At 50.6% G+C, this 15,829-nt stretch overlaps 1 protein-coding gene across 1 annotated transcript; it reads right to left on the bottom strand.

Moving 5' to 3' along the window:
• Positions 1–1,210: 1,210 nt before the first annotated feature.
• LYRM9 (LYR motif containing 9) lies at positions 1,211–15,152 on the bottom strand. The gene is made up of 4 exons (XM_021704340.1): positions 15,138–15,152; positions 4,454–4,597; positions 2,537–2,629; positions 1,211–1,600 (listed from the first exon to the last, which is right to left on the bottom strand). The coding sequence occupies exons 2-4, from the start codon at positions 4,577–4,579 to the stop codon at positions 1,583–1,585; spliced, it is 237 nt and encodes a 78-aa protein (XP_021560015.1). The 5' UTR covers positions 4,580–4,597; positions 15,138–15,152; the 3' UTR covers positions 1,211–1,582.
• Positions 15,153–15,829: the final 677 nt, after the last annotated feature.

Here is a 15,829-nt window from a genome sequence, read left to right as displayed (position 1 = left end):
CTCTCGCTGTGTCTCTCTCTGTCACATAAATAAAAAAAATCTTTAAAAAAAAAAAAAAAAAAGACACCAGAGCTTTCAGAAATCGATATATTTACTTCATTACCTGCTGATCAGTCCATACAGATGTCCCTGAGTCACTTTAAGTCCTATAATTCATTGCAGGGTCACGAACCTGCTGGCTTATCCCTCTGGCTGAGAGTCCTTGCGGATACGCAAGTCCGGTGTGGCTCCTCCTCTTTTGGCTGCCCCTCCTGCTCTGGCCAGCCCCCCCCCCCCCCCCCCGAGTCCTTCCTGGACGCTTTCCCTCCCTCTGCTGCTCCCCCTTCCCTCCCAAATCTGTACTGTTTGGTAGATTCACACAGACCTCGCTTAGTAGCTTGGTGACCTTGAAAAGGGGTTCGACCTGTCTGTGCTGCCATCTCCCAGTCTGCAAAGCAGGGCTCCCTAACTGTGGTGACCGGCCATGGCAGTGCAGCCAGCTCCCTGAGCCAGCTTCTGCAAGAAGCACCTGGCATGCGTTAGAGCTCAGTACTCCTTGTTGCAGGCCAGGCAGGTAGGTGGGGGCATCACTGCACTGGAGATGGGGAAACCAAGGCTGAAACAGGCCAGGTAAGTTCCCCTACGAGCAACTTCTATGGCATTGGGATGCGACCCAGTCTCACTCCATGGGTTTCAGGCTCACCATACCCCACAGGAATGCTTGCTCCCCACCTCCCTCCTTGCTGCCCTGCCTCCATTCTTCCTTCCAAGACATTGGCAAAGCAGGGAAGGGCCAGCAGGAGAGATCGCAGGTTCACAGAGGCCTGCACACTTCGGCATCCGCTGTAGCTGCTCTGCCCTTCTTCCTTGTTCCACGCAGCGTGAGTTTCACCACTTCAGGGACACTAGAAACTCCATGAAGGCGAGGACCAGGACTTCATGGAAGGACAGTGCCAGGAGGAGCGGCTGCTTGGGGGACTGCTGGGCATGGTGGGGCCATGAGCGTTCAGGGACAACAAGCAGGACACGGCAGGCCCACACATCCCCTGGGCCCGACGAGGAGTGTGCCAGAGAGACATGTGGAGCACTGCGGGTGGGGAGGAAGGCGCGGTGGAGGATGGCCTCCTCAGGGGGACGTTTGAAGCTCTTCGACTTCCTTATACTTAATCTTCACACAGGAGGAGGCTGAGCTCAAAGGCAACACCCTTGAAAAGCCGCAGAACTGAGATTCAAATCCAGACCTGACTGGTTCGAAAACCCATGCCCTGTCCTCCCTGGACAGCCCGAGGGGATGCCCACTCTGGGTCTCAAAGGACAACACCCAGAATACATGCAGCACCTTCGGAGCAAAGTGACAAAACATATTCTCCCCAAATCTCCCGTGGCAGTGGCCAGAAAAGCAAACATAAAGGATGCTGGGACATACACGTGGAAAGAAGAGCCAGCTGAGCAGACGTCAGCTTCTCCTACCCCTGATTTCCTGCTCTCAGCCAATAAGGCCGATGGATATTCCAAAACGGCTGCCGCTGCTGACTTCCAGGAGAAGCGAGGTCTCTCAACCTCAATGTCTTCAGGACAGCTTGGTTCTCTAGGCCCCGGCATCTCAGTTTTGTTTCTTATACTGTAAGGCAGAGAGATCATTAGAAGTGGGTGAGGGAAGCCAATGGGGGAGGGAAGACCCAGGAAATCCCGAGAACCATGTTCTTCTGAGCCTTAGCTGCCTCCTGCAGGGGCTCCTCCGAGGTAGGGGGGCAGGCACCAGTCAAATCTCTAGCTGGCACCAGGCCCCCCCTTTCTTCCTTAATGGAAAAGGAAGCTGATGGGCTAGGAGGGCGCACATAAGACAGATACGGGAATGTCAGAAAGGAATGCGGGGCATGCCCATCCTGTTCTTTAAGCTGAATCTTGGTTCAAAGAAAAAAAAATCTCAGCGAGAGGAAGACCCTCAGAGGCCATCTAGTCCAATCACTGAGTTTTTAAAACGAACCCCGACCCCCACATTTGGAGACTGATTTAGAAGGATGGGGGGGGGGGGCATGCTCCACCTAGCTCTCTAGGTTGTTCTAACACCAGTGGGTAAGGACCAGCAAGTTAGTCTGTCTTCCTGACTCCCTCCCTTCCTCTACCAAAATAGATACTTGAATGTTTCCTCAATAACCCTGCCTCAGTATGAATACCCCTGGAGACGGGGAACTCACTACGCCCCAACACAGCTTTCCCGTCTGAGGCATCGCAAGGCTGCTGCTAGTCCTGGCACTATTGCTTCCAAGAAGACCTTTCTCTTCCTTCTTCCTGCTACCCCGTCTCAGCTTATTCAGCACTGTTGGCCTTTAGGGACTGAGAACTCCCCACCCATTGCAGAAAACAGATGCAACCAGAAAGGCATCTGCCACCGCCTCTGGGCTTCTGGAAGAGGGGAGCGGCTGGCTGGGGCTGTAGGGTGCCTCTGCAGGCCTGATAGGGCTCAACTGTGGGACAGGGGCGACCCCTGGTGGCCATGGAGATTACCGCTGTCAACCCCCCAGCGGGCAGGGGGAGCCGGGAGCCAAGCACTTACTTTGTTCATGATCCAGTCTGCATCTTCAATGGCTCTTTTAATAATCTGCTGGATTCTCTCAGGATTGTCTTCATCTGAATGAACCCGGAAACTCTGAAAGTTTAAGCATAAAAGAAAGATGACAAGGCAAAATTCACAGGACCAGCATCTTCAGAGCACCAGGCACAGGCCAGACACACTGCGGCCACTTTGCACTCAGCATGGCTCTTAGGCCTCCAGAGAGAGTTAGGATGATCCCACCTACAGATGAGGAAACAGAGGCCCAGACGCCCTAACTGGGACTGTGCATGGCGCCAGCATTCAAATCCCGGTCCATTCTAACTACACAGCCGGTCCTCCTGCCAGCAGAGCAGCTACAAGATGGAAGACTGGCCCCCAAGTTACCCCAAATCAGGCTGGGCCCAACGGTTATCAGGCAGCAGGGGCCCCAGGAAACTTCCACCTCTCGGTTCCATTTGCTCCCCCCAGGGAGCTGCTTGCACCAGGCTGCACAATAGGAAGGAACAGGGCCTCTCCGGGCCCGTGCCGGAAGGCCAAGCAGAGTGGGGGCCGTGGAGGGGGTGACTGGAGACTCCAGCCAGGCCCGGTGCAGAGCAACGTGGGGCTGCTCTTTGCCTTTGACCAGATGTTCACCCTTGAGAAGGAACGAGATTTGGGTTCACTGGTGTGGCACTCAGGGCCCTCCAGAAGGGTACCTGGTACCTCCCCTGCCCAGTCACTCTTGACCCCACAGGTCCTCCTATTTGTCTTCAGGAGCACCTCAAATGCTCACTCTGGGAAGTCCTCCCTGATGCCCTCAGGAAGCTAGCTGCTCCCTCCTCCATGTTTTCACAGCCTGTCTGTTGCTACCTTTATTTATTGATTTTTTTACTTTCCACATTACATTTGTATTCATTTAAGTTTTTTTTTTTTGAAATAATTTCTAACCTACAGAAAAGCTGCAAGAATATAAACAAATTCCCTACCAGAATCACCAATGGTGAACATCTCACATTTGCTTTATCATTCTCTCTTTATATGGGTTTGTACTCAATTTTCTGGGAGCAATTAGAAGTTACCCTTGACCCCTAAATGCTTCAGTGTGTTTTAACGAGGAGATTACATAACGACAGTAGTCAAATTCAGGAAATTCAATATTAATATAATACTATCATCTCATCTACAGCCCATATTCCAATTCATGAAGGTCTCCAATAACGTCCTTTTTTTTTTTTTTTAAAGATTTTATTTATTTATTTGACAGAGAGAGAGATAGCGAGAGCAGGAACACAAGCAGGGAGAATGGGAGAGGGAGAAGCAGGCTTCCTGCCGAGCAGGGAGCCCGATGCGAGACTCGATCCCAGGACCCTGGGATCATGACCTGGGCCGAAGGCAGACGCTTAACGACTGAGCCACCCAGGCGCCCTAATAACGTCCTTTTTAATCATTGTTTTTTCTGGTCCAGAATCCAATCCACTCATTACATTTCATGGTCACATCTCTTTAGTCCTCTTGAAAGCAGAGCAGGTCTGCCTTTCTCTGTGCTTCCCGACACTGCCATGTTGGATGAGCCGAGGCCAGCGGTGTGGGAGATGGTCCCTCTGTCTGGATTTTCCTGATGTTTTCTCATGAGTAAATCCAGGCTGTGCATTAATGCCGGTCAAAATGATGTTATGGCCCATACTCTATTTTAATTATCCATTTAGCTGCCTTATTTGAGCCCTGGCACAAGCTGATGTGCTGGATGATACATCTTCTGTTTTCCGAGCAGAAATCAGAGAGAGGAGCTGGGCTGTGGTTTTTGGTGGCTCTTACCAGACTGCCGCCCCTCCCCTCCACCACCACCCGAAAGATCATCCCTGTCTCCTGCCCCCAGCCCTGAGACAAGCCCTCTATCATGGGAACCGCCCATCCCGAGCCCAGTACCGCTGCTCCCACCTGCCTGACAGCATGTCTGTAATGCTCCTGGATGCCCTTGGCGGGCAGCTGCCGGCAACAGCGCATCAGGTATCGGTAGAGCTGCAGCGGCCTCTGCACAAGCTCTGCCCCTGGGAGCGGGGCCATCTGCGAGACCCTCTGTCCCTGGAAAACACAGAGCATGACTTCTAAGGCATCAAGCCAAGCCTTGGCCCCGAGGCCCACGTCCCACGGCTCTGTGAGCAGGTGTGATACTTCATGGAGGCCGGGTCCCCTTGGTGCCACACTGCACAGAACCCAGACCCTGAGCTCGGGCGGAGCATTCTGTCCTGCAGAAGTCTCAGCCCAGGGCAGGCCTGCCGGGACCAAAGGTGAGATCACACAGCCTCATCCTGGTGCCTCCTTTCTGGAAGCCAACTTGCGGTGGTGGGTGAGGAGGTGTCACGGACAGGCAGAGTAGGGGAGATAAGCAGGAAGACCCTGCACTGCAAGACTGAGAAACCAGCTGACTACAGGCAACAGAGGGGAGAATGGCCAGAGGTCTGAGCCTCGCCACTCAAAGCATCGTCTCGGACCAGTAGCACCGACGTCACCTGAGAGCTGGTTAGAAACAGACTCTCTCGCCCCAGATCTGCTAGAGAACAGAATACATTTTAACCAGATGCCCCACAGGCTCATGCCTGGACCTCTACCACAGCATCTTGCCTGCTGTCTGCCCCCACCTTCAGCCTGTCACTCTCCAGTCTCCTCCAGGCAGACGCCAGAATGCACTCTGGAACCAGTGGCATAGGCTCAGCCCCCAAACCAGCAAGTACCTCACCTCTTGGTCCCTTGGCACAAGCAGTCCCTTCAGCATCAAGCTCCCCTCCTCTTCTCTGCCATGGGAGGAACTCATGGTCATCCCTCCAGGTCCAGCTCCGTGTCACTTCCTCTGGGAAGCCCTTCCTGACTGTCCTGCCCTGAGGGGCTGCAGTGCCCTGTTTTGGAGCTGTTACAGCGCTTCCCACACTGCTGAGGATTCATCTGCTGCCAGGCCTGTGGAGGCTGGCCCAGGCCCCGGGGCTTCGTGCCCTGTTTGTTGAACTGGACTGAATGGAATCTGTTATCTGCTCTGTACAGATCTCCCCTCTCTGAGAGAGAAGCTCACAATGTTCCAAACGAAGGAGCTAAAAGACCAAGATTAAGTGATTGGCCTTAGTTTTAAAGTAACATAAAAAGAAGAAAGACAACTCCCTCCCCCTCAAAAAAAAGAGACCCAGAATACTAAATCTATCAGAGGTTCTTAAACTAAGAAAGGAAATTCATTAAGTAGCCCATTTCAGAGGCTCCTTCATTCCATTTCCAGCATATTATCTTCCTGGCAACAATAACTGCCTGTCTCCACGGCTAAGTTTGCCAATGCTTCCTGGTACTCTGGGCTCCGGCCATGACACCAGGGCGGGCAGGTGGCGGTCTGCCCCCCAACCCTCCTCCCTTCCGCTAACAGCGCTGGATATGTGATTGGCGATCCACCTCTCCCCAGGCCTCCGCCCACAGCTCAGGGTGCGGCTCCACTCCAGGTCTGACCAATCAGAGCCCTGCATCCACGTGGTCGCAGGGATTGGGCCACAGATGGGCACGTGATGGAAGCTGGCCCAATCAGAACACATCCTACCACCTCTGCAGAGGTGACCGGGAAGGCCTCCGTTCTTTCTCTCTACACTTGCTGCTGAGGGGATTTGCTCCTTTCTCGGGGGGCGCCATCTTGCTTCCTCTGGAAGCCTGAGACTGAAGCCACACAGCAGCAGGCAGAGCTGAGAGTGTGAGAGGAACCAAGTCTGAAGAATTCGTTTGAATCCTACAACCATTCACCTGAAGGCAGTCCTACCTCTAGACTTTTTAATGACCTGACTCAGTTAATGCCCTTTGCCAAAGAAAAGGGGCTTGGGTTTGTTTTGTCACTTGCAACCCAGAGTCCTAACTGATGGACAGATCTTGACCTCCCAAATTCTGCTTCCACGATGAGGTCTGATGGTTCCAGCTCTTAAGAAAGAGTGCAAACACGGCAAGGCCCGTATGGTTCTCCTGCCACGAATCATCAACCTGCCAGTCTGACTAGCTGTGCTAAAGCCCCCCAAAAAACAGGGGAACCCCATACAATGGGGGCAAAGACCTTCAAGGGCCACCACAGAGGACATACCACCGAAGTCCCCACCTGATGGGCAGACTCCACTGGCAGGCTTCCCCAAACTATATAAAGTGCTAATCAAATATTGTAAAATGCTAGTCGTGTAACAGATGGTTACCATCTGCAGTCTTCAAAATTAACATTTGGAAAGAGCACAACTTTGTTTCAGTAGATAAAAACCCAAGCAATACTTAGAAACCAACCCAGCAAGTATGGGCGGGAGATTATTTTCAGCTCAATTATAATACTTAGTCATTCTCAGTAATAAGTAGCAGAAAATATATGTGTGGGTCCACTCAGAAGAGTTACACTAAAAATGTTTTAGTTTAATTTAAAGTGTGGGTTTGCTATTAAGGGGCAATGAACTTCACAGCATCATTGCTAAAACTGTAGTCAAATTCTGCAGCCTCTAACCATTGCTTGGCATATCCTGCTCTTTGCACTTGACCTTAGCCTCTCCTGGGCTCCCTGCCTCTGTGAACGCACCTCTGTCTTCTCAGGCAACCAAACCAAAACCATCACTGAGCCAACCTAGACTCCTCTTCCTGCCTCAATCCCACGCCACTGTCTCTAAATCCTATCAAATTCGACCTCTGAATGCCCTCTCTCATCTGTCCCCTCCTCTCTATTCCCACTGCACAGCCTTGCTTCAGGCTCTTATCAGAGCTCCCCTGGACAACGGCCAGAATTCCGAGCACGTCTCCCTATCTTCCAACCTACTTACCACTCAACAGCCAGTGAATCTTTCCAAAACCTAATCTCAGCATGGCATGTTCCTGCCTAAAACTCCAGATCTGATATCCCACCCCTACCCTGTCACTCATGACAACTTTCCCCAAATGTAGGAAAACTGTGAAATTATTTGAAGCAGTTTATGGGCCAACATCTTTTTATTGTAATGATTTAATATTTATTTTCATGTGTAAAGAAAAAAAATCCCGTAATTTTATAGGTATTGTGGCTTAAACAGTTTTAAAAAGGAATGGGCGTAAAACTGATATTTTTAAATGTATCAAAGAAGAATGCAGTTGAGATGTGAATATGACAAAAATCATGGAAGTGGTACTGACGTTTGGAAAGCACTGGCCTATGGAACAAAATCCATACTCCTTCCTCCAAGGCCCCTGCCCACCCTTCATCCCATCTCCCACCGCTCACCGCAGAGTCCAGGCAAACAGCTCTGAATGGCGCACTCCATGAAAGTCTGTGTCATGTTCGCATGTCATGGTCTCTGCACCATGACAGAATGCTTAGCATATAGTAGATGCATTAGGGTTCCCCAAAGACACAGAACCAATAGAATATACAGAGAGAATATATATATATGTTATATTCATATGTGTACATTATTTATAAGGAATTGGCTCATGTGATTATTGAGGCTGGCAAGTTTGAAATCTCACAGAGCAGATGTCCCAGTTTGAGTCAACGTCAAACCAGGAAGAGCCAATGTCCCAGGCTGAAGGCCATCAGCCAGGAGAATCCTCTCTCACTCGGGGGGGAGGGTCAGTCTGTTCTATTCAGGACTTCAAGTGCTTGGATGAGGCCCACCCATATTAAGGAGGGCAATCTGCTTCACTCAGTCTCCCGATTTAAATGTTAATCTCATCCAGGGGCGCCTGGGTGGCACAGTCGGTTAAGCATCGGACCCTTGGTTTTGGCTCAGGTCATGATCTCAGGTCAGCCCTGGGTTGGACTCTGAGCTCAGTGCTGAGTCTGCTTAAAAGACTCCCTCTCCCTTGTCGACCCCTCCCCAACTCTCTCTCTCCCCCTTTAAAAAATAAATAAATAAATGTTAATCTCATCCAAAAACACCCTCACAGACACACCCAGAAAAATGTTTAGCCAAATCTCTGGGCAACCCATGGCCCAGTCAAGTTGACATATAAACGGAATCATGACAGTAGATGTTTAAGATTCATGTGTCAAATGAATCCTCCCACTTTTGCCCACAATCTGCTTCCTGCAGGTCTCCTGATCCTACAACACTCAGCTGTTAGGTCTGGCACCTCCTCCTGGAAGACTTCTTACCTGGCACACCACCAGTAGTTCCTTTAGTAATAATAAGGAACTAAAGTTCCTTTAGTAATAATAACAACGCTGGTGTGCCAGCGTGCCTGGCAGGTGGAGGCGTGATTAGGTCTGAATCTGAAGGGGCGGGGGTAAGAAGGACTTTACTGACCCACCATCCCTGCCACCATGTTCAATGGGAGACCTGTAGGTACCTCAAACAGCCCTCGTGTCCCCACATCACTCTAGGTTGGGCTTCAGCATCTGTTACCTGCATTACTGGGGGGATATTTACCTGCCCTCGGCCCCCTTCCAGCCAGCCTCCACATGGCAGCCACAATGCCTTGTCTAACGCCCCACTTAAAATCTTCCCACAGCTGGATGTGACAGGATATTGTGAATTATTATCAATTATTAATTTTCTTAGGTGGAACAACAATGTGTTGTGTGGGAGAATGTCCTCATTCTTGGGAGATGCAAGTGGAAGGAAGTGTTTAGAGGTGATGTGTCATCATGTCTGCAACTTACTTTCACATGGTTCCACAAAAGGCAACACAAAAAGAGAAAAGATAGGGTGAGGAAGATAAAGCAGATGTGGTGAAATGTTCAGATTGTGTTTAGATGGCAGGAATAAGGGTGGACATTGTGCTGCTATTTCAACTCTCTCTCCTGGATTAATTCAACACCCTTCTGACATGTCTCTTCTTCAGTCCCTCCCTAGGTTCAGCCAGAATGAGCAACGAGAAACAAAAATCTCATCTTTGAGTCCCTTGCTTGATATCCTTTAAGGGCACACATAGAACAAACTCTAAGCTCATCAGTATGTGTGCATATGGTGGTGGTGGTAGGTGTGTCTATGTGTGTGTGTATGGGCGGGGGTGGGGGGGGGTGTCAAGGCTTTCCCCAGGCTTTCCCCAGTCAACTGCCAATCTCTATCCCATTTGCAACCAAATTCCCCATTCCCTCCACCCTCTTCCCGGCTCGGCCTCCTCTGCGGCTTTGTTAGGCACACAGCGCCTGGCACGCAGTGGTCCCTCAAAAGAAGGGTGTCACATCGAACCCTTCCTCTCTCCAACACCTTCCAGTCAACTCTCCCGCACCCTGAAGACTGAGTGGAGCAGTGAAAGTGCACGGGCCCCAGATCATGGCAAGACTGAGGTGAGGACTGATTAAGGCAGCACGCATGACTGCCTGGCTCATGGCGGCAGCTCACGCAATAGGAGGCCCTTCTTTGGCCCTGGAAAAGCAGCAAAAGGGAAAACAGTATGTTATGATACTTTTCGATGCTTCTATCGGAGACAAAAATGGGCTGCCGAAGGGAGCTGCTCGGGTAAACCGACACTGGGAGAGGTTGTGGATTTCACTGATTTAGTGACCTCTGCCGACATCAGAGAGAAAAAAAAATGTATCTTTTTTTCTTTGAAATCAAACTAAAGAGCAGGTGAAATTTATTTAGCTTTTTCCCAAATCAGAACTGAGCTCTGGTTATTCATGCCCTAGCCTCTGATGAATTAGAAAGTTATAAAAATACCTAAGGTGGCATGGCTTGACTCATGGTAGGTGCTCGGTCAGAGGTGTTAACTGAATGAGCAGAAAAGCCATCCAAAGTAGGGAGTCTTTCAAAACCAGAGCGCCGAAGGTGACCTTTTCCCATCCAGGGTAAAAGAAATCTCTTCTCCACATCCCTGGTAGGGAGTCCTTAAGCTTTTCTCCCTTAACATGCTCCCGCGTGGCGGGGAGCTCACGACCTCCCAAGTCTGAGCTCTCCACTTCATTGAGCCAGAGCTGTCACAGATTGCCTTTGCTTCTGAGCTAAAATCTGCCCTGTAAACTTCACTCATGGATCTGAGCTCTGCCCTCCGGGGCTCAAGTCTCCCTACCCGACCCCCAAGGCCAGTCTGTCATTGTTCGGCCAGGGACCCCAGCCCCGCAGTTATTCTCTTCCAAGATCCCCACCCTGAAGGTGCTATCCTCTCCTAGAGCCTCCCCGTCCCACTCACGCTCCTCGGGACACACACATCCTTATTATGGTTTCACTCTTAGATTTTTGTCCAGTGGGAAAGCCACAGTGCTCCTGGGTCCTGACCAGCTCCATGGGTCCTGGAGCTCAGGTGGCAATGTCCCCTCCTTTACCAGGCAGTTCAAGGAGGGCCGCTCAGACTGCATTCTCTGCTTGGGCCCCCATGTGACCCTCGCATTCAGCTCAGAGGAAACTTTTTTCCATGAACTCTTCTTAAATCTGTTTCTCATCTTGTATTTGATTAGTTTAGTCCAGAGTCACCATCTGCCACAATCTCTGGGGTACCTGGCCCTGTCTGTTATCCAACTCCGCTCAATTCAGCACAACAAAAGCACAGAAACAATCCCATCCGGGGCACAAAGGGGGTCCAAAGAGAGAGACATTAACCCCAGCGAGCTGTGTCAGTCACCCATCCAAAGCCATTCAGAGCATCTAGCACGTGTGTGGCTCTGGGCTCGGCCCTAGGACCAAATATGGATGGCCTGACATGTTACCGAGCTGTCCTACCTCGAGCTTTCTGCATGGCTGATGCCATGTCTCACGACCTACCATTCAGGGAGTGATCAGTATGTGCCAGGAAGGTGTTGTAAGCTTCACATGTGTTACTTCATGTACCCTCACAACAATCTTACGGGGTACGTATCATTAGCCCATTCTATAGATGACAAAACTGGGGCTCTGAGAGGGCAAGAAACTTGCCAGAGACCACCCAACTATTAGATGGTAAGGCCAGGAATCAAACCAAGGACTGTTGCCCCGTGCCCCTACCTGCTTCTAACACTACCTGCTAAGTCCGTATCCAAGCCATCCACAGAATGCTGCCCGGATCAGGGCTAAGGACCCCGCAGAGAACTCTCCTGGGGCTCATTCAGGACCAGGTCCGCATTCATGAAAGCACTTGACTGTGCTATTATCCCATACTTATTTTTCAACCTTCTCCATAAAACTTTTCTCCATGCTTTTCTGAAACCCAAGGACATCATCTATAGCTTCCTGCTGCATAAAGATGAAAAAAAAAAAAAAGTCACAAGGCTGATGTCAATTACACAGACAAAGAAAAGGAGGCAGCTAAGGAAATACTAAAAAAGCTCTTAGAAAACCCAAAAGGAAATATAACAGAATAAAGGAAAAGAGTGAGAATAAAGCCACAAAGGGAATTTCCTGGGAGCCAAGGGATATCACTGGTACAGATGCTGAGAAATAGGCGTACAGCCCCATTTAACCCCCTTGGCTCTTTCCCTACCCTGTGCCCTGACATAGGGCACCTAAAAATAAGTGGGAAAAAGTCATATATTTAAAAAAAGAAAGAATGGAACTAGAGAACATGACCAGAAATTATGCCCTATTAAACACTGATACAAGGCTAAATTAAGCCTGCGCAGGCCATTGTTTAAATATGCAATTATTTCTCTGGATGGGGAAAGTCGCAATATAGAAGCAGAGTGGTTCTGCTCCCCCAGCTCTGGGGCTCCAGCTTGCACACGCACGTTCTCCCAAGCTACAAGCGGGGCAGCAGTCCATGCTCCTTCAGTCCCTTTCCTTCATGGTCAAGGCTCTCAAGACCCAGACTCCCCATTCCTCTCACCCTCCCTGTCCTCAGTCCCCTCCCCGCCCCCCATGCACCTGGGCAGTACTTGGGCTCCCAGCTTTGTAACAATGCCTTGCTCGGACTATCCGAATATGGCTCTCTCCAGTCCGACCCAAGGATACTTCCTAAAAAACACACCATGTCACTCCCCCTTCTCCAGAACCTCTGTGGAGTGTTCTTTATCCCTCTCAAATCTGCTTCCAACTTCTCTCGTTGAACTCATCTCCTGCTGTCTACACTCCCTGCATTCTAGCCACATACTGAACTTAGAGGCTAAGTTCATGGACTTTGGGATCAGGCAGTCTACGTTCAAATCCTGGCTCCATCATTGGCCGGCTGTGGGACGTGGGCAAGTTTCTCAATTTCCACCTCAGAGTCAGCTGCACATCTGTCAATGGGGCAACTAATAGTATCTCCTGCACAGAATCGTTGTGAGGATTAAATAATGCTCCTAATCCACTTAGCACGGTGCCCGGCACATATGAGGCACTTGGGAACTATTGTTAATCGTGTCTCTGAAACGCGCTGCGCTCTTCAACGCCTCTCTTCCCCCTACGCTGGATTCTTCGCCTGCCTCAAGAATTCCTCTTGATCCTTAGATTTAGCTCCCACGTCACCTCCTCAAGGCTCACACCCCACGCTGCCCATACTCCTCTAATAAGGTCTCACATTGTAATCCTTTCTATAAATGTGTGTTGATTGACCTCCATTTACGAGAGAGGACACTAAAGCCAGGACAGTGGCTGTCCTGGAATCACAAAGCCAGCAGGTGGCAGCGCCAGGTCTCAAACCCTGAATCCCTGGCTCTGGGTCCTCAGCTCTTTCTCCCACACCTGCTGTCTCTCTCAGAGGCCCAAGGAGCTACTCTGAACATCCCCTGTGTCAGCTCAACCACCCTGAGCCAGTTTACCAGTTGCAAGTGAACCTGGTGAGCTAGCCCAGTCAAAGCAAACTGGAAAAATCAGACAAAAGGCTAACATGCTGGTCTCAGAGCTGAGCAACAAGCATCGTGAATTGAGTCATTGTGACGTTAGACTGCTTTGTGCCAATGGCCTCCCACACACAGGCCACAACACACCACTGTGGACTGAGGGCGAAAGAAGGGAACCATTATACATCTGCCAGGTGTCAGCCACGGGGCTGGGTACTTCACAGGGGCTACTTCATCTACAACCCTATTACTCCCATTTTACAGAGGATGAGAACTGAGGCTCCAGGTCACACAGAACTAGGTGAGAGCGTAGCTAGGCTTTGGATCCAGGTCTCTACCCTCCCCACAAGCTCTTTCTACACATATGCAGGGCTCATCTCAAAAGGACCCTTGAGTTGAAAGCTCTGGATTTATCCTTCTCTCATGCTCTCCCTCCCTCCATTACCCAACTACTCTTCCAGAAACCCACATTGCTCTGCCCCAGAGGAATCCAGGTCTCATTAAGAGGACTTCCCTGACCACTCTGCAGTCCCTTCCATCTTTCTTCATGGCACTCTTCACCACCTGACATACATTTGTTTGTATTCCCCCACTGGAATGTAAACTCCATACAGCAGGGAGTTTATTTTGTTCATGGCTGTGTCTCTAGCATAGTATGGCGGTGCCTGATACATGGTAGGCATGTGTGCCCATGTATTGAAATAGTCACTGAGCACCAACAAGGTGCCAGGTACTGGGGTTACAGAAACAAACAGAAGCCCCTGATCGCGTGTATCTTACATATTAACATAAAATTAAAACTAATTATTCAGTTATAACTAATTGCTACAAAGTGGAATTCAGGTCCCTGAGAGACCGGCTCATGGGGCCCCTCACCCAGTCAAGGGTCAGAGGTTTCTTGAGAAAAGGACATTAAATCTGAGGTCTGAAGGTGGAGTAGGATTTGGTGAAGGGGCGGTGAAGGTAGAGGCAGCTTGCATGAAGGCCTAAGGGAGGAAGGGACTGCCAATCCCACAGGAGCCCAGAGGGGGAGCAAACAGGATGCTGGCCAGGAAGGCTGGGTCAGATCCAGAAGGGCCTTGGAAAGAGGTGAAGGGTTAAGATTAGTCCTAAGGTCCATCAGCTGATGAATGGATAAATAAAACATGGTACATTTATACAATGGAATATTATTTTGTAATAAAAAGAAATGAAGTACTGATACAGGGTACAAAATGGGTAAACCTTGAAAACATTACTCTAAGTGAAAGAAGCCAGTCACAAAAGACCAAATATTGTATGATTCCATTTATAGGAAATGTGCAGAATGGGCAAATCCATAGAGACAGCAAGTAGATTAGGGGTTGCCCAGGGCGGGGAGATTGAGAGTGACAGCTAAAGGAGAGGCTTCTTTTGGGGACAATGAATATGTTCTAAAATTGATTATGAGTATGGATGCACAACTCTGAATATACTAAAAGACATTCGACGGTGCACTTTACATGAGTGAATTGTAAGCTATATAAAAAAATAAAACAGTCCTGGGGACTAAGGGGTTTCGAACTCAGCGTGACTTGCTGTGTTATGCAGAAGCATCAAAACGTGAAGGTTACTCCAGGCAAGCGCGCGCTCGGGGCAGATGGACGGTGGAGGGGCCCCGTCTGCTTTTATAAATGGCCCAGCCGAGGCTGAGCGCGGAGGTGTGTGCCAGACAGTGGGCATTTCGCAGAGGCGTCTGGAGTCCCCTGGCTCCCCGCGGCCCTCCCCGCGTCCTGGGGCCTGCTCCGCTCCCCCGCGTCGCCGGGACACCGGGCCCTCCGAGGCCGCGAAAGCCGACGGGGAAGGGAAGGGGGCGGCACGGGGCCCCCCTGGGTCTTCCACCCGCCGCGCAAGGCCGAGGACGCCCGAGGCCTCACCCCCCGAGCCCGCCCTGCCGCCCCCGGCGGCTCCGGTCCCCGCGCGCCCGCCCGCGTCTTCTCTCCCGCCCTCCGCCGGTGCCACGCCGCTCACCCGCCTCCACTGCGGAACGTCAACCCCGGACGCGGCGGACGCGGCAGCCACGAGTGCGCCTGCGCCCCGGGACTGGAGCGGCACCGCCCCCGCCAGTCGGCTGTTCGTCGAGCGCCCTCTGCCGGCCGCGTGCGGGGCTGGGGTCTGTTTATAGGGAAACTACAGGCGAGACCGGCTGGGTGCCCCTGGCCTGACCCGACCCCACCCAGATGAAAAAGAAGGCTGTCCCACTAACAGCCTTCTCTACCTTAAACACCCACTCTTCCTTCTGGCTGTTGCTGCCTCGGATATAAGCCCTGAAGGCAGGCTCTCCCCCGTGTTTCTGAATATGGATCGCTGCTAAAACATTAGGGGTGTTCAAGATTGGTGAAAAGGCTTGCTGGAGGACTTCCCCTAAACCCCTCGTGTTGATGACAAGAATTGTATTTGTAAGGGAATCTGCGTTTTGAGTCATTTCATCAAATTACAGTCCCATAACACCTGTCAAAAGAATAAATATGACAGTAATAGGCATGCTTCCTTTCAGACCCATCTATAATTATAATTGAGGAAAAGAATACAGAATTTAAACTCAGAGCTACTGCCAGTATCATTCTTTGAAAATGAAATAATGCTGTTTTATTAAATAGGCTCTCCCCGCTCTCTAATGTTTAAAGCTAAAGTGCTTCTCTGAATTGATTTAAATACAAGTT

The sequence above is a fragment of the Neomonachus schauinslandi genome, chromosome 15 (genome assembly GCF_002201575.2).
Source record: "Neomonachus schauinslandi chromosome 15, ASM220157v2, whole genome shotgun sequence".
Classification (NCBI taxonomy): domain Eukaryota; kingdom Metazoa; phylum Chordata; class Mammalia; order Carnivora; family Phocidae; genus Neomonachus; species Neomonachus schauinslandi.
The sequence above is the reverse complement of the archived record's forward strand: the minus strand, read 5'-3'. Positions and strand labels throughout refer to the sequence as shown.